The 24322-nt window shown below is 45.8% G+C and overlaps 1 protein-coding gene across 2 annotated transcripts; it reads right to left on the bottom strand.

The window, feature by feature from the left end:
• On the bottom strand, positions 1–24094 carry prkrip1 (PRKR interacting protein 1). 2 transcript variants are annotated; one of them, XM_038813626.1, is made up of 6 exons: positions 23930–24094; positions 21674–21752; positions 17555–17655; positions 13932–14017; positions 12991–13058; positions 1–562 (listed from the first exon to the last, which is right to left on the bottom strand). In XM_038813626.1, exons 1-6 carry the CDS (start codon positions 24041–24043, stop codon positions 465–467), a joined length of 546 nt encoding a protein of 181 aa, XP_038669554.1. In that variant the 5' UTR covers positions 24044–24094; the 3' UTR covers positions 1–464. The 2 variants fall into 2 exon arrangements, with proteins under 2 accessions (XP_038669554.1, XP_038669555.1); XM_038813627.1 differs by lacking the exons at positions 1–562; positions 12991–13058 and adding an exon at positions 13092–13797.
• Positions 24095–24322: the final 228 nt, after the last annotated feature.

Here is a 24322-nt window from a genome sequence, read left to right as displayed (position 1 = left end):
TTATGCCAGTTTTATACTTTATTTGGAGTTCAATCATCTTACAAAAGACCTTTAAATAGGCACAAGATACACACATGAAATCTATAGTTGTATCAAACGTTTTAATAATATTTTATGTTAAATACACTATACAACAGGACTAAGCGATGCATTTTCATTTGAATATCAAATGTTCCAGAAAAATTATCTTCACACAAAATTGAAAGGTAGATCTTTTGCTTGTCCAGTTCTTAGAAAAGGCAACTTGGGTACAAAGAAAGCAAATTGCTGCAGGTACTGGAAATCTGAAATTAAAAGAATGCTTCTGACAACATTGACTTAGTTTCCCGCTCCCTGGATGCTGTCAGGCCCGCAGAGCACTCCCAGAAAATGTTATTTTGGGTTCAGAAGTATCTGATCAACAAACCTTCCACAATCACACATTCCCGTGTTGAGATTGAGATGTTGTTTCACTAGGGCTCAGGTCACCGACCACCCATCACAAAGCTGGATTCTTCACAATCGTCCACCTTCTCGCTTGGGTTTTGCACCTCTTCTTCACTGCTGGAATTTTCAGTAGATCCTAGAGCGCAGGTTGGAAAGGTTATATCTGAACTCTCAGAAGGACACTACATTCTGAGTTTAACCCTTTTCCTCCTTGCAATTTAAGGTTAAAAAAAACCTCCCAGAATATTTGTTCACATAAATCAATGTCGTCCTTACCCATCTGCCTAGCATAATGAAATCTGCTCAGCGAACAATCGTTTTCCAAGTTTGAGTTCAAACAAGAAGGGGATTGCTGCCTGTTGGCCCTTTTCTTCCTCAGAGGTAAAGAAATGATAAGCTTCTGTCAGAAAGTTTTTAAAGTTCATTCGCTATAGTTTAGCTCACTGGGCTAAATCGCTGGCTTTTAAAGCAGACCAAGCAGGCCAGCAGCACGGTTCGATTCCCGTACCAGCCTCCCCGGACAGGTGACGGAATGTGGCGACCAGGGGCTTTTCACAGTAACTTCATTGAAGCCTACTCGTGACAATAAGCGATTTTCATTTCATCTCACTTACTTTGATAGAATTTGGACACACCAAGTATCATTGTTGATGAAGAGATGGGACAGCCTGTTGCACTGGAGATTTGCCAAATTGCACAGGCTGGAGTGTGGGTTGCAGTTGGTTACCTCTTTGAATTAGGTGTGGGTCTTTCAAAAGGCTGAATTAGAGGGCTGAATTCTCCAGTCCCCCAGCTGCATGTTTCTCGGCGGCATGTCATTTGCTGGAGGTGGGATTTTCTACTACTATCACTTGTCAATGGGATTTCCTATTTAAGTCACCGGGAAATCCACAGGTGGGGATGAGCTGCTGGGGTGGGGGGGGGGGGGACACACAGAATCCCAATGGCTGGAGAATTTTGGCTCGAGTTAAAACACAAATAGAGATCCTTAAAAACTAAGGTTAATCATGCAGTTGTGAAATGCCTACTGTGCAACTTTTCAGTCAAGATCTTTGCATGGCTGAAGGAAGGAGAATGAAAATGTGCTGTGCATTTGGATGGGCACAATTTCCATATGGTAATAAATTGCTATCTTTCTTTTCCTCACTTCATATTGAATCCTGATTTTTTTTTAAATTTTAGGGTTGTGAAATTTAAACCCAAGACATAGATAGAACAGAGACAGTAAGAGAGACCGCGTGACAGACACTTGGACATCCCAAGACAGACAGTGGGACAGAAGCGAGGCAGTGGGACAGACTGCGGGACCACCCGAAACACTGAGACAACTAATGATGGTAGAAAAATATATCAAGTTTAATGAAGTTTTGTGGACATATTTTGTGGCAGGAATCTTATTTTGTGCTCTGGATTTGAGTTTGAAAGAAATAAAATTAATGGGTGGACAAATGTTTTTCAAAATTCCAAGTGATTTGATTGGCTCTAACGTCAATCAGGTGCAAGTGGAGACATTTGCAGATCTCCGGGTGGCAGTGCGATAGAAATCTGAGCTTTAGTAAATGATGGTCCTGCTTCAAACTTAATTCATTCACGTACCAGTATAATAACTAACTTCTCAAACTCCCATTAAATATCAAAAGTCGGTGTGCCTCTAAATTGGGAACATAAACACATTGAAACATTATAATTCAGACCAGGCCTCATCTCCATTCAGGAGTTACATTAGGATTGCCTTCTAGTAAATAAAGAGAACTAAACATTCCTTAAGCTGAAAGGTCATGACTTGAAACATTAACTCTTTCTATCTCCATAGATGCTGCCCTACCTGCTGAGCATTTACAGCATTTTCTGTTTTCAAAGAACAAAAGAACAATACAGCACACAAACAGGCCCTTCATCCCTCCAAGCCGGTACCGGTCATGATACCAACCTTGGCCAAAACCCTCAGCACTTTCTTGTGCCATATTCCTCTATACCCATTCTATCCAAGTGTTTGTCAAGATGCCTTTTGAACACCGTATCTGCTTCCACAACCTCCCCTGGCAACACATTCCAGGCACTCACCATCCTCTGTGTAAAAGATCTGTCTCGCATATCTCCTCTAAACTTTGCCCCATGGACCTTAAACCTATGCCCCCTGGTGACTGACTCCTCCATCCTGGGAAAGAGTGCCTGCCTATCGACTCTATCCATGCCCCTTATAATCTTGTATATCTCTATCAGGTCACCCCTCAACCTCAGTCTTTCTTTTTTTTAATAAACATTTTATTGAGGTATTTTTTGGTATCACAACAACAACACAATAAACAATGTACATGAAACTATAAATGTCTCCCTCCCTTACAGGTCCCACCTTTATTAACAGAGAAAGCTAGCCATGTCCGACAGCCAGGTCTCTGACTTTGGGGGCTTTGAGTCCCTCCAAGCTAATAGTGTCCGTCTCCGGGCTACCAGGGAAGCAAAGGCCAGAACCATAAGACCATAAGACATAGGAGTGGAAGTAAGGCCATTCGGCCCATCGAGTCCACTCCACCATTCAATCATGGTTGATTTCAACTCCATTTACCCGCTCTCTCCCCATAGCCCTTAATTCCTCGAGAAATCAAGAATTTATCAATTTCTGTCTTAAAGACACTCAATGTCCTGGCCTCCACCGCCCTCTGTGGCAAAGAATTCCACAGACCTACCACTCTCTGGCTGAAGAAATTTCTCCTCATCTCTGTTCTAAAGTGACTCCCTTTTATTCTAAGGCTGTGCCCCCGCGTCCTAGTCTCCCCTGCTAATGGAAACAACTTCCCTACGTCCATCCTATCCAAGCCATTCATTATCTTGTACGTTTCTATTAGATCTCCCCTCAACCTCCTAAACTCCAATGAATATAATCCCACGATCCTCAGACGTTCATCGTATGTTAGGCCTACCATTCTTGGGATCATCCGTGTGAATCTCCGCTGGACCCGCTCCAGTATGTCCTTCCTGAGGTATGGGGCCCACAATTGCTCACAGTATTCTAAATGGGGCCTAACTAGTGCTTTATAAAGCCTCAGAAGTACATCCCTGCTTTTATATTCCAAGCCTCTTGAGATAAATGACAACATTACATTTGCTTTCTTAATTACGGACTCAACCTGCAAGTTTACCTTTAGAGAATCCTGGACTAGGACTCCCAAGTCCCTTTGCACTTTAGCATTATGAATTTTGTCACCGTTTAGAAAATAGTCCATGCCTCTATTCTTTTTTCCAAAGTGCAAGACCTCGCACTTGCCCACGTTGAATTTCATCAGCCACTTCTTGGACCATTCTCCTAAACTGTCTAAATCTTTCTGCAGCCTCCCCACCTCCTCAATACTACCTGCCCCTCCACCTATCTTTGTATCATCGGCAAACTTGGCCAGAATGCCCCCAGTCCCGTCATCTAGATCGTTAATATATAAAGAGAACAGCTGTGGCCCCAACACTGAACCCTGCGGGACACCACTTGTCACCGGTTGCCATTCCGAAAAAGAACCTTTTATCCCAACTCTCTGCCTTCTGTCTGACAGCCAATCGTCAATCCATGTTAGAACCTTGCCTCGAATACCATGGGCCCTTATTTTACTCAGCAGTCTCCCGTGAGGCACCTTGTCAAAGGCCTTTTGGAAGTCAAGATAGATAACATCCATTGGCTCTCCTTGGTCTAACCTATTTGTTATCTCTTCAAAGAACTCTAACAGGTTTGTCAGGCACGACCTCCCCTTACTAAATCCATGCTGACTTGTCCTAATCCGACCCTGCACTTCCAAGAATTTAGAAATCTCATCCTTAACGATGGATTCTAGAATTTTGCCAACAACCGAGGTTAGGCTAATTGGCCTATAATTTTCCATCTTTTTTCTTGTTCCCTTCTTGAACAGGGGGGTTACAACAGCGATTTTCCAATCCTCTGGGACTTTCCCTGATTCCAGTGACTTTTGAAAGATCATAACTAACGCCTCCACTATTTCTTCCGCTATCTCCTTTAGAATTCTAGGATGTAGCCCATCTGGGCCCGGAGATTTATCAATTTTCAGACCTTTTAGTTTCTCTAGCACCTTCTCCTTTGTGATGGCAACCATATTCAACTCTGCCCCCTGACTTTCCTGAATTGTTGGGATATTACTCATGTCTTCTACTGTGAAGACTGACGCAAAGTACTTATTAAGTTCCTCAGCTATTTCCTTGTCTCCCATCACTAGATTACCAGCGTCATTTTGGAGCGGCCCAATGTCTACTTTTGCCTCCCCTTTGTTTTTAATGTATTTAAAGAAACTTTTACTATCATTCCTAATGTTACTGGCTAGCCTACCTTCATATTTGATCCTCTCCTTCCTTATTTCTCTCTTTGTTATCCTCTGTTTGTTTTTGTAGCCTTCCCAATCTTCTGACTTCCCACTACTCTTTGCCACATTATAGGCTCTCTCTTTTGCCTTGATGCATTCCCTGACTTCCTTTGTCAGCCATGGCTGCCTAATCCTCCCTCTGATAACCTTTCTTTTCTTTGGGATGAACCTCTGCACTGTGTCCTCAATTACTCCCAGAAACTCCTGCCATTGCTGTTCTACTGTCTTTCCCACTAGGCTCTGCTTCCAGTCGATTTTCGTCAGTTCCTCCCTCATGCGCCTGTAATTACCTTTATTTAACTGTAAAACCTTTACATCTGATTCTACCTTCTTTCTTTCAAATTGCAGACTGAATTCTACCATATTATGATCACTGCTTCCTAAGTGTTCCCTTACTTTAAGATCTTTTATCAATTCTGGCTCATTACATAACACTAAGTCCAGAATAGCCTGTTCCCTCGTGGGCTCCATCACAAGCTGTTCCAAAAAGCCATCCTGTAAACATTCAATGAATTCCCTTTCTTTGGGTCCACTGGCAACATTATTTACCCAGTCCACCTGCATATTGAAGTCCCCCATGATCACTGTGACCTTGCCTTTCTGACATGCCCTTTCTATTTCGTGGTGCATTTTGTGCCCCTGGTCCTGACCACTGTCAGGAGGCCTGTACATAACTCCCATTATGGTTTTTTTGCCTTTGTGGTTCCTCAACTCTACCCACACAGACTCCACATCGTCTGACCCTATGTCGTTTAGTGCTATTGATTTAATTTCATTTCTAATTAACAAGGCAACCCCGCCCCCTCTACCCACCTCTCTGTCTTTTCGATAGGTTGTAAATCCCTGGATGTTTAACTGCCAGTCCTGAACCCCCTGCAACCACGTCTCTGTGATGCCTACCACATCATACCTGCCAGTCACAATCTGGGCCACAAGCTCATCTACCTTGTTCCGTACACTGCGGGCATTTAAATATAGCACCTTTAATTCCCTATTGACTGTCCCTTTTTGTTTTCTTAGTGTGGTGGACCTTGGTTTACTGAGCCTTTCCAGAACGTCTGCCTCTTTCTCCTCCTGGATTCCCGGGTCTTCCAACACCCCAAAAATCGCCACCTCTGGACTCAGCACCACCCTTGTTTTTAACACCGTGAACATGACATCTGCAAACCCCTGCCAAAATCCCCTAAGCTTCAGACATGCCCAAAACATGTGGACATGGTTCGCTGGTCCTCCCACACATTTTACACACCTGTCTTCCACCCCAAAGAATCTGTTCATCTGGGCCACTCTCATGTGAGCCCGGTGAACGACCTTAAATTGTATCAGGCTGAGCCTGGCACATGTTGCGGACGTGTTGACTCTACTCAACGCGACCGCCCAAAGACCATCCACTATCTCTCCTCCCAGCTCCTCCTCCCACTTGCGCCTCAGCTCCTCGGTCTGCTTCTCCTCTGACCCCATAAGTTCCTTGCAAATGTCCGAGACGCTCCCTTCTCCTACCCACCCTCTCGAAACTACACTGTCCTGAATCTCCATTAGCAGTAGGAGTGGGAAGCTTGACACCTGTTTACGTAGGAAGTCCCGCACCTGCAGATACATGAATTTGTTTCCCCTCGCCAACCCAAACTTCTCCTCCAGCGTCCTCATACTCGCAAAGCTCCCCTCTATGAACACATCCCCCATCCTTTCATTTCCTGCTCTCCGGTACCCCCCATCCATATTTCCAGGAGCAAAGCGGTGATTATTGCAGATTGGGGACCAGACTGATACTCCCTCTGCTCCCAGACTCTCAGGGCCGCCACCACCACAGGGCTGGTGGAGTACCGTTGCCGGCGGGAACGGCAGAGGCGCAGTTACCAACGCCCCCAAACTGATGCCTTTGCATGAAGCCGCCTCCATACACTCCCATGCCGACCCTTCCCCCACCACCTGATCATGGCTATATTCGCCGCCCAGCAATAGTTACTAAAAATTGGCAGCACCAAAGCTCTCTCCGACTCCGCTCAAGCATTACCTTCCTTACCCGCAGGGTCTTGCCCGCCCAAACAAAGCTAGAGATCACTTTGTTGACCCGTTTAAAAAAAGGACTGCGGAATAAAGACGGGGAGACATTGAAACATGGAACAGGAATCTCGGGAGGACCGGCATCTTTACTGCCTGCACCCTCCCAGCTAATGACAACGAGAGTGCGCCCCATCTCCGAAAATCGCCCTTCATTTGGTCTACTAGCCGGGCCAGATTTAATTTATGCAGCCGGTCCCATTGCCGCGCCACTTGAATTCATAGGTACCTAAAGCATCCCCCTACTAATCTAAATGGCAGCTCCCCAATCGCCTCGCCTGGATCGCAAACATCTAACTTTTCCCCATATTTAACTTATACGGCAAAAACCAGCCAAATTCCCCTAGAATGCTCATTATGTATTCCATCCCCTCTAATGGGTCCGATACATACAGAAGCAGGTCGTCTATATAGAGCTCCACAAACCCCCCCCAGGACCAGCCCCAACGGCTCTATAGCTAGAGCGAGCAACAGTGGGGAGAGGGGGCATCCCTGTCTCGTCCCCCGGTGCAGTCTAAAATAGTCCGATGCTGTCCTATTCATCCGTACACTTGCCACAGGAGCCGGATACGGCTGCCTGACCCAGTCAATAAAGCCCCACCCAAATCCGAACTGGCCCAGTACCTGCCACAGATAATCCTATTCTACCCGATCAAAAGCCTTTTCTGCATCCATTGCGATCACTACCTCCACCTCCCTACCTTCCGGGGGCATCATTATCACATTTAACAGCCTTCTCACATTGGCCACCAACTGCCTACCCTTAACCCTGGTCCTCCCCAATAACATCCAGAACACAATCCTCAATCCTGGAGGACAAACGTTTGGCCAGCAGTTTGGCGTCCACATTCAACAGGAATATCAACCTGTAGGACCCACACAGCTCTGGGTTCTTGTCCCGCTTCAGAATCAGTGAAATTGTGGCCTGAGACATCGTCGGGGACAACGCCCCTCTTTCCCTTGCCTCATTGAGCATCCTCAGCAACACCGGCCACAATATCCCAGAGAACCTTTTAGAAAAGTCCACTGGGTACCCGTCCGGCCCCGGGGCTTTACCCACCTGGCCTTCAGACCCTCCGCTATCTCTTCCAATCCGATCGGGATCCCCAGCCCTTCTACCAGCTCCCCATCCACCTTTGGGAAATTTAGCCCCTCCAAGAAGTGCCTCATTCTCTCCGGCCCCAGAGGGGGTTCCGACCTAGACAGCCTACTGTAGAAATCCATAAAACGCCTTATTCACACCTGCTGAATCTCCAACCAGGTTCCCATCTCCGTCATTTACTTTCCCTATTTCCCTGGCTACCTCCCTCTTTCTCAGCTTCTGCGCAAGCATTTCTGCTGGCCTTCTCTCCATACTCATAGATCGCACCCCTCGCCTTTCTCAACTGCTCCACCGTCCTCCCCGTGGTTAACAAGCCGAACTCCGCCTGTAGCCTCCGCCGTTCCCTTAAAAGCCCTGCCTCTGGGGTCTCCGCATACCTCCTATCGATCTGTAGTATCTCCTTAACCAATCGGTCCGTCTCTGCCCTGTCTACCTTCTCCCTGTGGGCCCGTATCGAGATCAGCTCCCCTCTAACCACCGCCTTCAGTGCTTCCCAGACCACCGCTGCTGAAATTGTTGACCTGCAGGTAGTTCTGAATACATTTCCTCAGCCGCTCGCACGCCACTTCGTCAGCCAAAAGTCCCACATCTAACCTCCAGTGCGGGCGCTGGTTACTGCCTTTACTAACCTGTAGGTCAACCCAGTGTGGAGCATGGTCTGAGATTGTAACCGCCGAGTACCCCGTGTCCACCACCCCTGGCAGCAAGGCCCTGCTCAAAATGAAATCGATCCGGGAGTACACTTTATGCACGTGTGAGTAGAAGGAGAACTCCTTCACCCTCAGCTGCCCAAATCTCCATGGATCCATCCCCCCCCCCCCCCATCTGCTCCATGAACCCTTTTAGTTCCTTTGCCATTGCTGGCACCCTCCCCGTTTTCGAGCTTGACCGGTCCAAGCCAGGGTCAATAACTGTCTTAAGTCCCCTCCCATGACCAACCTGTGAGTCCAGGTCCGGTATCTTCCCCAGCATCCTCTTTATAAACGCCACATCATCCCAATTTCACGCATACACATTTACTAATACTACCTGCACCCCCTCCAGTTTCCCACTGACCATAATGTACCGACCTCCCACATCCAAAACTATTCTACCCGTCTCAAACACCACCCGCTTATTAATCAGGATCGCGACCCCTCTAGTCTTTGAATCCAGTCCCGAGTGAAAGACCTGACTGACCCAGACTTTCCTCAATCGAACCTGGTCAGTTACTTTAAGGTGCATCTCCTGCAACATTACCAGGTCCGCCTTCAGTCCCCTAAGATGCGCGAACACACGTGCCCTCTTGACCGGCTCATTTAAACCTCGAACATTCCAGGTGATCAGCCTAGTTGGGGGGCTCATTGCCCCCCCCCCACCGTCGGCAATCAACCACCCCCTTTTATGGGCCCGCCTCCAACCCATGCTCCGCGCCTCCACTGGCTCGCCCCCAGGCAGCCTCCGTCCCCAACCTCCTCTCTGTCCCTTGGCCCAAGTCCCTCCCTCGTCAGCAGAACGTTCCCCTCCCCTCCCCCCCAGTAACAACACTCTGTAACCCAACCCCTTTGATAAACCGAACATATGCACCCCCCCCCCCCCCACTGCGCTTCCGTGAGCTAGCGGTGGCCCCCACCCCTGGCGCCGGATAGTCTCTCACCTATTGTTCCTCCCCTCCCCCATACAAACATACTCCAACAAACAATCCCCACAACTGCCCAACAGAAAAACACCAAAATCTAAACAAGCACACCTCCATCCAACAGTGCAAATGAAAACCTTAACTCAATCAGCTCTTCCGTTGGTCCCAAATCAATACAAAAGGCATTACAAACAGCCCCCACAAAACAAAAAACGAGAAACTTTTTTTTTTAAAGAACAGAGACAAAAAGAAAAAACAACATGGAACGCTGCAGGAAAGTTCAAAAGTTCTCAGTCCACCACCAGTCCTTTCCTTTTCACGAAGTCCAGCGCATCCTCAGGCGACTCAAAATAAAAGTGCTGTTCCTCGTACGTGACCCAGAGGCGGGCCGGGTACAACAGTCCGAACTTCATTTTTTTCTTAAAAAGGATCGACCTAATCTGGTTGAAGCCTGCTCTTCGTCTGGCCACTTCCACACTCAGGTCTTGGTAGACACGCAGGATACTATTGCCCCACTTACAGCTCCGTGTCTGTTCGGCCCACTGTAGAATGTGCTCCTGATCCAAGTACCTGTGAAATCTCACCACCATTGCCCTCGGGGGGGGGGGGGGGGGGGGGGGGTCTCCCAATCGCGGCTTCCTTGCGAGTGCTCGGTGAGCCCTGTCCACCTCCAAGGGTCGGGAGAATGCCCCCCCATCTCCCAGCAGCTTCTCAAACATATCTGCGATGTATGCCCCAGCGCCCGCTCCTTCGGATCCCTCCGGGAGCCCAACGATTCTCAAGTTCTGCCAGCGGGACCTATTCTCTAGGTCCTCCACCTTCTCCAGGAGCTGGTCACATTTGGAGTAGTGTGTTCAGTTCTGGTCGCCTCATTTTAGGAAGGATGTGGAAGCTTTGGAAAAGGTGCAAAGGAGATTTACCAAGATGTTGCCTGGAATGGAGAGTAGGTCTTACGAGGAAAGGTTTAGGGTGCTCGGCCTTTTCTCATTAGAATGGAGAAGGATGAGGGGCGACTTGATAGAGTTTATAAGATGATCAGGGGAATAGATGGACAGTCAGAGACTTTTTCCTCGGGTGGAAAAAACCATTACAAGGGGACATGAATTTAAGGTGAATGGTGGAAGATATAGGGGGGATGTCAGAGGTAGGTTCTTTACCCAGAGAGTAGTGGGGGCATGGAATGCAGTGCCTGTGAAAGTAATTGAGTCGGAAACATTAGGGACCTTCAAGCGGCTATTGGATAGGTACATGGATTACGGCAGAATGCTGGGGTGTAGATTGATTTGTTCTTAAACTAGGACAAAAGTTCGACACAACATTATGGGCCGAAGGGCCTGTTCTGTGTTGTATTTTCTATGTTCTATGTTTTCTGCTGGTCTCTCAGCATCCCCACCTTCAACTCCACCGCAGTTTGATGTTCCTCCTGTTCAGCCAGCGCTTTCTCCACCTTCTGGATTGCCCAATCTTGGGCATCCAATCTAAGCTCCAGCCGCTCAATCGACTCTTTTATCGGGTCCAAGCCGTCCAGTTTCTGCTTAGCAAAGCCATCCTGAATAACTTGCATCAGCTGCTTCATTGACCCCTGGGTCGACAAACCAGAGGTCCGGTCCTCCGCCATGCTGTCTCCCGCTGCAGCTTCAGCCCAAACCTTCGCTGTCTTTCTGTTTTTGCCTTTACGGGCACTTCTAGTCCTTCTCTCCATGCACCGATGTGGGAATTCAGTACACAATTGCCTCTGTCTTCAGCTTTACAGTCCAAATCCGGTATAAAATTGGGGGGAAAGGTCCAAAAGTCCGACCCAAGCAGAAGCCACCAAATGTGCGACTTACTCTTTCATAGCCGCCACTGGAAGTCAACCTCCATCTTTCTAATGAAAACAGTCGGAGTCTATTCAGCCTCTCCACATAGCTAACACCCTCCAGACCAGGCAACATCCTGGTAAACCTCCTCTGTACCCTCTCCAAAGCCTCCAAATCCTTCTGGTAGTGTGGCGACCAGAATTGTGCGCAATATTCCAAGTGTGGCCGTACCAAAGTTCTATATAACTGCAGCATGACTTGTCAGTTTTTAATACTCTGCCCCAGCCAATGAAGGCCAGCATTCCGTAAGCTTTCTTGACTACCTTGTCCACTTGTGTTGCCACCTTCAAAGATCTGTGGACCTACACACCCAGATCTCTCTGACTTTCTATATTCCTAAGAGTTTTACCATTTACGGTATATTTCACCTCCACGTTAGATCTACTGAAATGCATTACCTCACATTTGTCCGGATTAAACTCCATTTGCCACTTCTCTGCCCAAGTCTCCAACCTAACTATGTCCTGCTGTATCTTCTGACAAACCTCAACACTATCTGCCACTCCACCAACCTTTGTGTCATCCGCGAACTTACTAATCAGACCAGCTAGATTTTTCTCCAAATCATTTATGTACACCACAAACAGCAGAGACCCAAGCACCGATCCCTCTGGAAAACCACTAGTCACACTCTTCCATTCAGAAAAACACCCTTCTACTGTTACCCTTTGCCTTCTGTGACCGAGCCAGTTCTGTATCCGTCTTGCCACCTCATCTCTGAACCCGTGTGACTTCACCTTTTGTACCAGTCTGCCATGAGGTACCTTGTCAAAGGCTTTACTGACGTCCATATAAACAACATCCACGGCCCTCCCCATATAAATCATCTGTCACCTCCTCAAAAAACTCGATCAAGTTAAGTGAGGCACCACCTCCCCTTCACAAAACCATGGTGTCTATTGCTAATGAGTCCATTTGTTTCCAAATGGGTGTAAATCCTGTCCCTGAGAATTCTCTCCAATAATGTACCTACTACCGACATGAGGCTCACCAGCCTATAGTTTCCAGGATTATCCCTGCTACCTTTCTTAAACAGCGGTACAACACTAGCTATTCTCCAGTCCTCTGGGATCTCACCTGTAGCCAATGAGGATACAAAGATGTCAGTCAAGGCCCCAGCAATTTTTCCCCTTGCGTCCCTCAGTATTCTGGAATGAATTCCATCTGGCCAGGAAAGTTATCTGCCTTAATATCTTTTAAAAGACCCAGCACCTCCTCCTTTTTGATGTTAACATGATCCAGACTGTCCACACACCCTACCCAAGAATCAACTTTCACAAAGTCCCTTTCTTTAGTGAATACTGATGCAAAATATTAATTTAGTACCTCGCCCATTTCCTCTGGCTCCACACATAGATTCCCCCCACTGTCCTTAAGTGGAGGGGAATTTTCATTTCTTAAGCGGTTCGAGGAGCAGCAACAAAGTCACAAATCGGGCAACATGATTTGGCTGAACCCTTTGGCGATCACTGTTCATCAAATCAACCCAGGGGAGAAACAAATCTGAATAAATGTCATGTGATTTTGACACAGACTGGAATGGATTACATTTCGAGCAAAACTCACCCTCTGCAGTTTTTGTCAACTCCTTCTTGGCTTTCTTTGCCAACATTTTCTTCTCCTTTAACTTCTGGCTGTAATGAGGAAAGTAACTTGAAATATAAGGAGCAAATTGCTAACTCAGAATTGTTGATTAATTCTTCAGAACCCAATTAAAATCCTATGCTTATAGCTAGTATGTCTAGACTAGAACAGAACAGTACAGCACAGAACAGGCCCTTCGGCCCTCGATGTTGTGCCGAGCAATGATCACCCTACTCAAACCCACGTATCCACCCTATACCCGTAACCCAACAACCCCCCCTTAACCTTACTTTTTAGGACACTACGGGCAATTTAGCATGGCCAATCCACCTAATCCTGGCTAGTTTGGCCAGTTATGGGCTGCAAGTATCTCTGCAATCAATTGCTTCTCCCCTGTGCTGAATCCAAGTGAATCCCTGCTCAATGAACAAGCAATATCATTCAGGCTCTTGCCAAATTTGGCTGCAATGTCTGGCAACCGTGGTGCCAAACTAATGAGGATCCAACGCTGGTTCAAAACAAACTATAACAATTACAGACAACCCTGGCTAAGATCAGCTAACTCCACACGCGGAGGGGATTGATCCTATGGCCTTTTCATTCTAAGTAGATTACTCAGTGATCCAGTGGTGGACCCATTACTGTAATTACAGATAGAAGCTCATCAAATCTATGGGCGGGTTTCTCCACCCGGTGACCGGAAAATCCCACCCGAGGTCAATGGGTTTCTCCATTGTCGGCGCCTCGCCCGTGGCGTTCTTGCGGCGGGCAGGGCAGAAGAATCCAGCCCTATAACAGAAATCAAATAAGACAACAGGTATGACAGGATGACTACTCTGATCTCACACTGCACCAATTCCACTGAATCCAGCGGAAATAAAATGGGAATGTGTTAAAAACTATAGCATTCCAGCTGCTTTTACCGTTTCTTCCTGCGTTTCTCGGTCTTCTCTTCAGCCACTTTGCGATTACTGTCTAATTTTGTCTGGAATTCGTCCTCTAGACGTTGCTGTAAAGTAATGAATCCTCAGGTGAATCATGTAGTCAAACAGAACAGTGTCACTTCCAGCAGCTATTTCAAAGACAATTGCATGTTTAATATCATTGCAAGAGCAGATAGGCTGAAGCTTGTTCTCCTCTCCAAGGTTATAGGCAATTCAATTTTATTGCGAAGAACAGGGTACAGTCTCAGACTTTTAGAATTACAACCCTTGCTAAATTACAGCAGCCATACTAGCCACATTGAGATGTCAAGTCCCAGTATGGAAATATCTATTAAATTTCACCCCACCTGATACAGCAGGCAAATTGGGTTAAGACCAACATGTTCACTATAAGTGGTAAAGACTATTTATTTTATTTTACAGAATACATATCACATGGGCCTTTTGGACGGAAAGCAAAGTTACTCAGCTTTTCTTCTGTCACTTCTGTGAAGAAATAGTCATTGGACCTATTGAGAAGATTCTGCATTCTGTAAGCCACATCAGAGAAACCTCGTTTGTCTGAATTTCCCAGTCTGTCTCCATGTTCTTACTTCCTGAACCACTCTTTGAAAGACCTCAATTGGTTTTGTATCATTGATCTTCTGGGTTTGTAGCATTTCACATCCGAACAGTTTCCCAATTCATGGTTCCCATGATGAGACATTGTCCTCCCACTGGAAATTAAACCCAAAATAGTTTGTAATTTCCCTTCATTATTTTAATGAACCTCCCTGATGCAGCAAGTTACCCAGTCTATCACAACTCATTCGCTCCTCACAGGTGTTACCCCCACCTAGGGCGGCACAGTGGTTAGCACTGCTGCCTCATGGTGCGGAGGACTCGGGGATCAATCCCAGCCCTGGGTCACTGTCCGCGTGGAGTTTGCACATTCTCCCCATGTTTGCGCGGGTTTTGCCCCCACAACGCAAATGATGGGCAGTCGAGGTGGATTGGCCACACTAAATTGCCCCTCAATTGGATATTTGATATCAAGAAACGGCTGAAGGCACTGGATTCTGCAAAGGCTATGGGCACCGACAATATCCCGGCAATAGTACTGAAGACTTGTGCTCCAGAGCTTGCTGCACCGCTAGCCGAGCTGTTCCAGTACAGGTACAACAGTGGCATCTACTCGGCACTGTGGAAAATTGCCCAGGCGTGTCCTGTACACAAGAAACAGGATAAATCCAACCCAGCCAATTACCACCCTATTAGTCTGCTCTACTACATCAGCAAAGTGATGGAAGGAGTCATCAACAGTGCTATCAAGCAGCACTTACTCGGTAATAACCTGCTCATGGACGCTCAGTTCAGGTTCCGCCAGGGTCATTCAGCTCCGGACCTCATTACAGCCTTGGTTCAAACATGGACAAAAGAGCTGAAGCCAGAAGTGAGGTGAGGAGTGACTGCCCTTCCCGTACCAGCCTCCCCGAACAGGCGCCGGAATGTGGCGACTAGGGGCTTTCCACAGTAACTTCATTGAAGCCTAATAAGCGTGACAATAAGCGATTTTCATTTTCATTTCATTGACATCAAGGGAGCATTTGACACGAGTATAGCACCAAGGAGCCCTAGCTAAACTGGAGTCAATCAGAATCAGGGGGAAAACTCTTGCCACTGGTTGGGGTCATACCCAACACAAAGGAAGGTGGTTTTGGTGGTTGGAGAGCAATCATCTCAGCTCCAGGACATCACTGCAGGAGTTCCTCAGGGTAGTGTCCCAATTCCAGCCATCTTCAGCTGCTTCATCAATGACCTCCTTTCCATCGTGTCCAAGAAGATAGGATCTAACCACCGCCCCTTGACACCCTTGACCATTGCTGAATCCCCCACAATCAACATCCTGGAGTTACCATTGATCATAAACTGAACTGGACTAGCCATATTAATACTGTGGCTACCAGAACAGGTCAAAGACGAGGAATCCTACAGCGAGTAATTCACCTCCTGACCCTCCCAAAGCCTGTCCACCATTTACAAGGCAAAAGTCAGGAGTGTAATGGAATACTATCCACTTGCCTGGATGAGTGCAGCTCCAACAACACTCAAAGAAGCTCAACACCATCCAGGACAAAGCAGCCCACTTGATTGGTAACCCCTTCACAAACATTCAAACCCTCCACCATCGACGAACAGTGGCAACTATGTGCACCATCTACAAGATGGACTGCAATAACTCACCAAGGCTCCTTAGACAACACCTTCCAAACACATGACCACTACCATCTAGATGGACAACAGAAGATTCGTGGGAACCCCACCACCTGGAGGGTCCCCTCTAAATCACTAACCATCCTGACTTGGAAATATATCGCCTTTCCTTCTCTGTCGCTGGGGCAACATCCTGGAACTCCCTAACAGCACAGTGGGTGTCCTTATACCTCAAGAACTGCAGCGGTTCAAGAAGGCAACTCACCACCACCTTCTGAAGGGCAAATAGGGATGGGCAATAAATGCTGACCTCAGCAGTGACGCCCACATCCCGGAAATGAATAAAAATAAATAAATGGGTACTCTTTAAAAAAAAAAATATGTTTTTAAATCACAGGTGTTACCCTGGTGACTCATAGCTGGAAACCCTCTTAGGCCAATATATCCCTCCTTCAGAACTGAACATAATACCTCAAATAAACTCTGATCACCTCTAACTGCAGTAATGGGTTTTTTGGCTACATTTTGGAACCGGGCACCAGATTTTAATAACTTGTGTGTCTGAACCTCAAACTTCTCCATTCACCATCCCATTCCGGTCCCACTCCCCTATTTACACTGCATTGCCAATCTTCTTTCCAAAGTGCCTATTTCACACTGTGTAACATTAAACTCCATCGCCCAATGTTCTACTGATTCATTTAATCTAGGCCCTTTGTAATTTGCTGTTGTCTACTTTGTAATGTACTAATTCTCTTATCCAAACAATATTTTCAAACGAATATACCGTCCTCCATTCCCATTTTTTTTCGGACAAGGATCTAAGACCCCAGCATTAATCTGAAGATCAATGCTACACCCTCCTCACCACTGTAAGGTCTTTTTTATCCCAACCTATTTCCTGACATGATGCTAGCATCATCTTTGTGCAGGATGTTTTGAAAACAGAGAATGGCTCTTATGACGTGGGCTTCCTACCAACATTTGCAATTCCATGTTCATCATTGGTCGGCGCAGGCTTGGAGGGCCGAAGGGCCTGTTTCCTGTGCTGCACTTTTCTTTGTTCTTTGAGATAGGTGAATTTTGAATTGTGACTTACAGAAAGCTGCAAGTCAACAAGTATGGAGACAGGATAGTGTGCAACAGGAAAAATCACATGTGCTGCAGTCATGTACTGGATACTAACAGGAGGTCAGTCAACCTTACCCCACTGACTTCAAAAACACAGTCAGATTACCTCATTCAAGAAAAATCTAATTGTTGAAGTTGAAAGGTCCAGAGTTCACATTTGGAGGCAGGCTAACCCTGTTTAAAATCTCAACTCCTCAGTGTTGCTTTGGAGTTCATACTAAGACTGCATTCCTTTTGCCTGAAGCATTGACAAGGAGCAGTCACGCAGCTATACTCACCTGTCCTGCTTGCTTTTCCATGAATTCCTCTCTCATATATTCCCTTCGCCGGAGATGTCTGTAGACATGGAACTCTCCACTGCCTGCACCAGCACTCGATCCTATTATCACAGCACAATTATGGCATTCAATGTGGAGGAAAGGAAGGGTATACAGTAAAGAGAAGAATGATTACCTTTTGCAAATCAAGAACTCAGATTTATGTTTGATTTAAAGGGTTGTCAATTACATTTCAGCAGCATCACTTTGACCAACGCAAGTCCTGGCTACACTCCGAGAATCCAACAGACAACTTTGCAGCTTGCCAAGTCCAAAGACTGCAACAGCCATTGTTCGGACTGTGCCATAGGTTTCAGCTATCTATTATAACTGCATCACTTTGCTCACCAAGGAAAGTATGTGCTCTTAATGTCTATTTGTAGAAAGGTCATTACAATTTTGCCCAAGTGTGCAAGAGGAAGACTCTTCCATGAACCTGGTTATCTAAGTTTTACACACTCTTCTTAAAGAAACTGTAGAACTCTCTCTCCCTTGTCATAACAGGGGCTCTATGTTCAGTCCAGCAAAGAATTCAAATGTGAAGTGGGACTGGAGGGAAACATCACAAACCACTCTCCAATTTACATTTTTTTTTCAGTAGAAACAACCACAGAAAATAAGTTAATGTCTCAACGCTGATCTGTTAGGTCAACCAAATAAAACACATGTCAGGAAAACATTTTAAGTGATTTATATTTGTATTGTTAAATATTTAAAATAAGGTATTTAATTGGGTTTAGTTTAGTTCAGTGGATAAAAGCAAATTACTGCGAATGCTGGAATCTGAAACCAAACGAGAAAATGCTGCAGAATCTCAGCAGGTCTGGCAGCATCTGTAGGGAGAGAAAAGAGCTAACGTTTCGAGTCCAGATGACCCTTTGTAAAAGCTAGAAGACATAGAAAGTGGGAGATATTTATACTGTAGGGTGGGGCAATGAAAGATGAGTCACAGCCACAGAAACCAAGGGAAAAAAGTGCTAATGGCAGTCCCCAGAGAGAATAAAAGGCGCGAAAGGCCAAACAGCAGAGAAACTAAAATCAGAAGGTAAACTGGGACAGATGTAGATGTCAAGGGTGGGGGCATGGGTGGGAGAGAGGGGAAGGGGGAAGCGATAGGGGGTGGAAATATATAAAGGAAGCCAAAATAGCAATACATGGTAAAAGACAGTTAAAATGAAATGGAATGAAAAAAAAGGGGTCGAGGTGGGGGGAGAGCTAATCATCTAAAGTTGTTGAATTCGATGTTGAGACCAGAAGGCAGTAGCGTGCCTAACCATACGATGAGATGATGTTCCTCCAGTTTGTGTTGAGCTTCACTGGAACATTGCAGCAGGCAAAGGACAGACATGTGGACATGGAGCAGGGTCTTGTGTTAACATGGCAAGCAATGGAAAGGTCAGGATCCTGAATGCGTACAGACCGAAGATGTTCAGCAAAGCGATCACGCAGTCTGCGTTTGGTCTCTCCGATACAGAGGAGATCACATTGGGAGCAGCAAATGGAATAGACCAAATTGAAAGAGGTGCAAGTGAAACGCTGCTTAACCTGGAATGAATGTTTTGGGCCTGGGATATTAAGCATGGAAGAGTTAAAGAGGTAGGTGTTACACCGTCTGCGATTGCACAGGAAGGTGCCATACATAATAAATATTAGTTTAGTGGTTTGCTGTAAGAAGAGTAACACTCTAGTCAGATTCAGGTTAGACAAAGGTGTTTGCATGTGCAGGGGTTTGGTCAATTCAAACTGTGATCCACATGTGGTCCCAGCAGTCGTGAATCCGGCATGCCAGCTGCGGACAGCGTCCAGCGCCACCACACTCGGCCGGGATCCGTGCCGCTGGCCGGGGGGGGGCATGGTTGGGGGGGTTGGGTTCGCGCACGGCGCCATGTTTTACGGCACGACCGATGCAGGTCGTCAGCCCTGCGCATGCGTGGCCTGGGACCCACCCATTCTCCACCCGTTTTTGCCGTGATCTGCGGGAGGTTCACGTGGCGCCAGTGCTGGCCCCTCACCGATACCCGAATCAGTGAGGGGTTCACGCCAATTTTCCTGTTGTGAACCTCCTGCGGATTCTCCGTATGCCCCAGCACTTAGCCTGAGAAACGAAGAATCCAGCCCACGATCTTTTGAAGTGGAGATGCCGACATTGGGCTGGGGTGGGCTCAGTAAGAAGACTTATACCACCAGGTTTGTTTCGAATCACTAGCTTTCGGAGCGCAGCTCCTTCATCAGGTGAGTGAAGAGATGGGCTCCACAACCACATATATAGACAAAGTCAATGATGCAAGATGATACTTTGAATGTAAGTCTCAAATTGCATCACTGAATTTGTCTATATATGTGGTTGTGTAACCCACCTCTTCAGTCACCTGATGAAGGAGCTGTGCTCCCAAAGCTAGTGATTTGAAACAAACCTGTTGGACTTTAACCTGGTGTTGTAAAACTTATTATGATCTTTTGAGCCAGTGTTCCATTCTGGTTGGAATCTTTCCATCCAGTAGTAACACTGACTTGGATTATAACACGGGAGAACCATGTCAGACTATCAGTAACTGGCTGTTAACTGCCCAAGGAGCAGCCATCAGAGCTGAATCACCTCTCCACCGGAGTTCTTCTTTTTCAGAACCAATTATTTACTGACAATTATCTCTTCCACACTCTCCTTTAGTATGCAACCTTTCTGACTTCCATCATAACTGTAAAAAACAGCAAGTAACAACACCAACACTAGAACCTAATAAAAAACATTTATTAAAAAAAATTGTAAAACCCAGTGCAACATATTTACATAATACCTATGCAAAATCATCACATTTAGAGATTTTCCTGCACTACATCGAACATTACAAACTACCTTTCAGGTGCAAAGAAAATGTTTCAAAATATATGAAATGGACCTTTCCAAACAGAAACTGGAGTATTGCAGAGGAAAGGAGAACAATGTGTTGTAAAGATTCATCGTCTAGTCAGCAAAGAAAGTCTACTATAGTCCTCTGTGTCACATTGCTTAAGAAGCATTTATTCACCGGGTGCTCATCATACTAACCTGTCAGCACAGTATACTAACAAGAAAAGCCCAGGTAACAGAAGAGACTGCAGAAGAACAAGACATTTTGCTTTTAAAGCCCTGAAGTGACACATTCAGCGGGGTATGCTGCAAAGTCCCTGTATGCTGAGTGTTCTGACCTCAGTACAATAATTGGTCTACAATGGTACCCAGCACCTCTGGGAAGTGAGGAAGCTGACTGGGCTCCAGCCTCTAGTGAGGTGCCACTACTTCCCACAGAGGGTGGTGAATTTGTCAAACTCACGGCCCCAAATGCAGTGGAGTCCGAATCATTACATGATTTCAAGAGGGAGATATATATATTTCTGATAAAAAACGAGTTAAAGGGATAAGAGGAACAGGTAGGGAGGTGGCTTTGAGACCAGGAAGCAATCAGCCATGATCCGATTTGATGGTGGAGCACTTTCAAAGGGCTGAATTGCCTACTTCTGCTCCTGATTCCAATGTTCCAATTATCTAGTCAGTACATGTCTAGAGTCAAGAACATCTCTTGGGGGGGACTGAGTGAGGAAAGGCAGGACTGGACAGAAGTGTAGGATTGAATGTCCTATTATTAAACAGTACTACTATATATATTTCTCACCATCTACTAAATAAATTGTGGAGAGAGATTTAGCTCCATTTTAATAAATTTCAAATGGTTAGAAATTGGATTACAGTTTCCTAACACCCTCAGTCTGATTGCTGAAGAAAGATCTCTTGGGAAAGGTACCATACTTCAATGCAGTTAATTGCTGCAAAGTAGCAGTCAGTGCTACCCAGTGGGGATGGTCACATTCTCCCAGTGTCTGCGTGGGTCTCCCTCCACAACCCAAAGATGTGCAGGGTAGATGGTTGGCCATGCTAAATTGGTCCCTTAATTGGAAAAAAAATAATTGGGTACTCAATTTTAAAAAAAGACAGTGGGATGGGGAGAGTAAAGTAAATTGCTGAGGGTGGTATGGGGAGAAAAAGTCTTCGGTCACATACAAATCGTGAAGTTGCATGTTTCCTTACATAAAAGTAACATTTACCCATAACATCGCGCACAAATTCTGGTGGTGGGCGCGGAGCCCAGTCCTTGGGTTTCTCCAAGATTAGAACTTGCTTCTCCTACAATGAGAAATTTGAGGAAAACCTTGATCAATACCAAACATTCCAAACTACCCTCAACATGAACAAGATTTCAGCAGGACCCAAAAAGATACTGAGGCCGGCACTGACTGTACCGCTGGCACAGCTCCCCGATCCTGCTCAACATCATTCCTTTCTCCTGCCACTTACATCGCTCTCCCCTTTCCCCAACATCAATCTCACCATGTTCCCAAGTATTCAATCATCCTCATCCCCCCCTCCCCTTTTGGGTATTCGCACTACTCTCTACACTTCCTACAAATTTAGTCTTCCCCTTCTTAATAGTAGCTATGCCAATTGACAGAACATTAAGTGAGAAATGATTGGAGCATGTAACAAAATTAATGTAATAATTGTGGGGGATTTTAATCTTTATATAGACTAGACAAGTCAAATTGGCAAAGCAGGTCTGGAAGATGGGTTTGCAGAATGCTTTCTGGCAGTTTCCTGGATCAAAATGTTGTGGAGCCAACTAGGGATAAAGATATTTTAGATTTAGAATTGCACAGCCAGGTAGAGTATATTAGTAATCTTATGGTGAAAGGTCCACTGGGGGAAAAGTGAGCATAGTACAACTGAGTTCCACATTAAGTTTGAAAATTACATACTCCAATCGCAATCTTAAACTTAAACAAAGCCAATTACATAGATTTATTTATCATTAAGATTGATTCATTAACCAGACTAAAAGGTATGGCAGTAATTAAACTGTGCGAAACATTTAGAAATACAAAATATTCAACAAATATATATTCCATATATTTAAAAACAAAAACTCAATGAGCAACATTATTAAATGAAGAGGCTTGCAATATTGCAAAGAATAACAGTAAACCTGAAGATTGGAAGTGGTTTAGAAACCAGCAAAAGGTACTCAAAACAGTGCTAAAAAAGAGAAGCAAGCTATCCAGGAATATAAAAACAGATTGCAAGATGTTTTACAAGTTTATAAAAAGGAAGAGAGTAGCTAATATAAACATTGGTTCCTTCAAGGCAGAGACAAGAAAAATTATCATGGGGAATGAGGAAATGGCAGAAACATTGAAGAAATATTTTGTGCCTGTTTTCACAGCAGGAGACATAAATTACATATCAGAAATAGCGGGAAACCAAAGGGCTAATAAATGTACAAAATTGAAATAATTAATATTATTGGAGATAAAATATTGGAAAATATAAGGGACTAAAACATGACAAATCCCCAGATGGCTACATCCGAGCATTCAAAAGGGGGTAACTGCAGAGATAAGTGGGTATACTGGTTATAATTTTCAAACACTCCTTAGATTCTCGAACGATAAAGGGAAAGCAGTAAGTGTACTATACTTGGGTTCCAACAAAGCAATTGGTAAGGTGTCATATTGAAGGTTAAAATATGTAAGATAAGGGCTCATAAGAGTTGGGGACAGGTGGGGCAGGTGCTAGAATCGATCATTAAGGAGGCTAGAGCTGGAGAACCACAAGGTAATCAGCATGATTTTGTGAAAGGGAAACAATATTTAAACAATTTACTGGAGTTATTTGAAGGAGCAACATGAGCTGTGGATAAAGGATAACCTGTAGATGTGCTGTACTTGGATTCCCAGAAGGCATTTTATAAGGTGCCACATCAAAGGTTATTGTGGAAAATAAATGTTGATATTCAAAGGGGCATAATTTTCCATATTTGTAAAAGAAGCACACAAGGTTAGTGCGCAAGTACAGCAAGGGGACTGGAATACTGGAATAAGGAAGTCTTGTTGCAAACGTACAGGGTTTTGACAAGACCACCCCTGGAGAACTGTGTGCAGTTTTGATCTCCATATTTAAGGATGGACATGCTTGCATTGGAGGAGCTACAACAAGCTTCTTCAGTAGATTGGCTCCTGGAATGCCAGGCTTGTCCCATGATGAAAGACTGAGCAAATTAGGTGTGCATTCCCTGGAAATTGGCACAATGAGGGGTAGTCATTGAAACGAAGTCACTTAGCAGAGTAGACACTGGGAGGTTGACCCCTGGTTGGGTAATTTGGAACATGGTGCACAAAGTCCCGGGGGGGGGGGGGGGGGGGGTCTATCACTGCTTTTATTTCTTAAATTTCCCTCACCCCCATTGCATGTGCCACCCTCCCCCTCCGGGAATCCACGGACGCCCCCCGGGGCCTATCTTCACTCACAGGGTTCCTCATTAACCGCTCCAGCTTCAGGCGCTGTTCCTCAGCCGCGCTCCTCGGAATAACCAGCGGCTGCGTCGCCTTCTTGGCGGGAAGCCTCTTCGCTCCGTCCGCCATCTTGGAGTGACGGAGCAGGGCAATGACGTCGCAGAGCCAGAAGCGTCGCGGATCAGTGACGTAATCGGGCCCCGGTGCGGCTCGGGCAAACGCGCTCGCGCCCGGCGAGCCACTCCCCCTTCCCCATGCTGCTGCTAAAGGAATGTGTTTGTGTGAGGGCCAATGGAGTTCTGAGGCGTGGGAGAAATCCTGATTCTCCACATCCTTCAATATCTAAATATCAGCAATGTGGATCCTCCACCTCACACACACACCTGACTCCCTCACACACCTGACTCC

This window comes from Scyliorhinus canicula, chromosome 12 (assembly GCF_902713615.1).
Source record: "Scyliorhinus canicula chromosome 12, sScyCan1.1, whole genome shotgun sequence".
NCBI lineage: Eukaryota > Metazoa > Chordata > Chondrichthyes > Carcharhiniformes > Scyliorhinidae > Scyliorhinus > Scyliorhinus canicula.
Note: the sequence above shows the minus strand (reverse complement) of the source record. Positions and strands in the feature narration are given on the sequence as shown.

Coding starts and splice junctions, on each gene's coding strand:
- prkrip1 (XM_038813626.1), bottom strand. CDS start 24,043: ATGGCGGACGGAGCGAAGAGGCTTCCCGCCAAGAAGGCGACGCAGCCG. Junction 21,753..23,929: donor AGCGGTTAATGAGGAACCCT/GTGAGTGAAGAT, acceptor TTCTCATTGTAG/GAGAAGCAAGTTCTAATCTT. Junction 17,656..21,673: donor ATTTGTGCGCGATGTTATGG/GTAAATGTTACT, acceptor CTGTGATAATAG/GATCGAGTGCTGGTGCAGGC.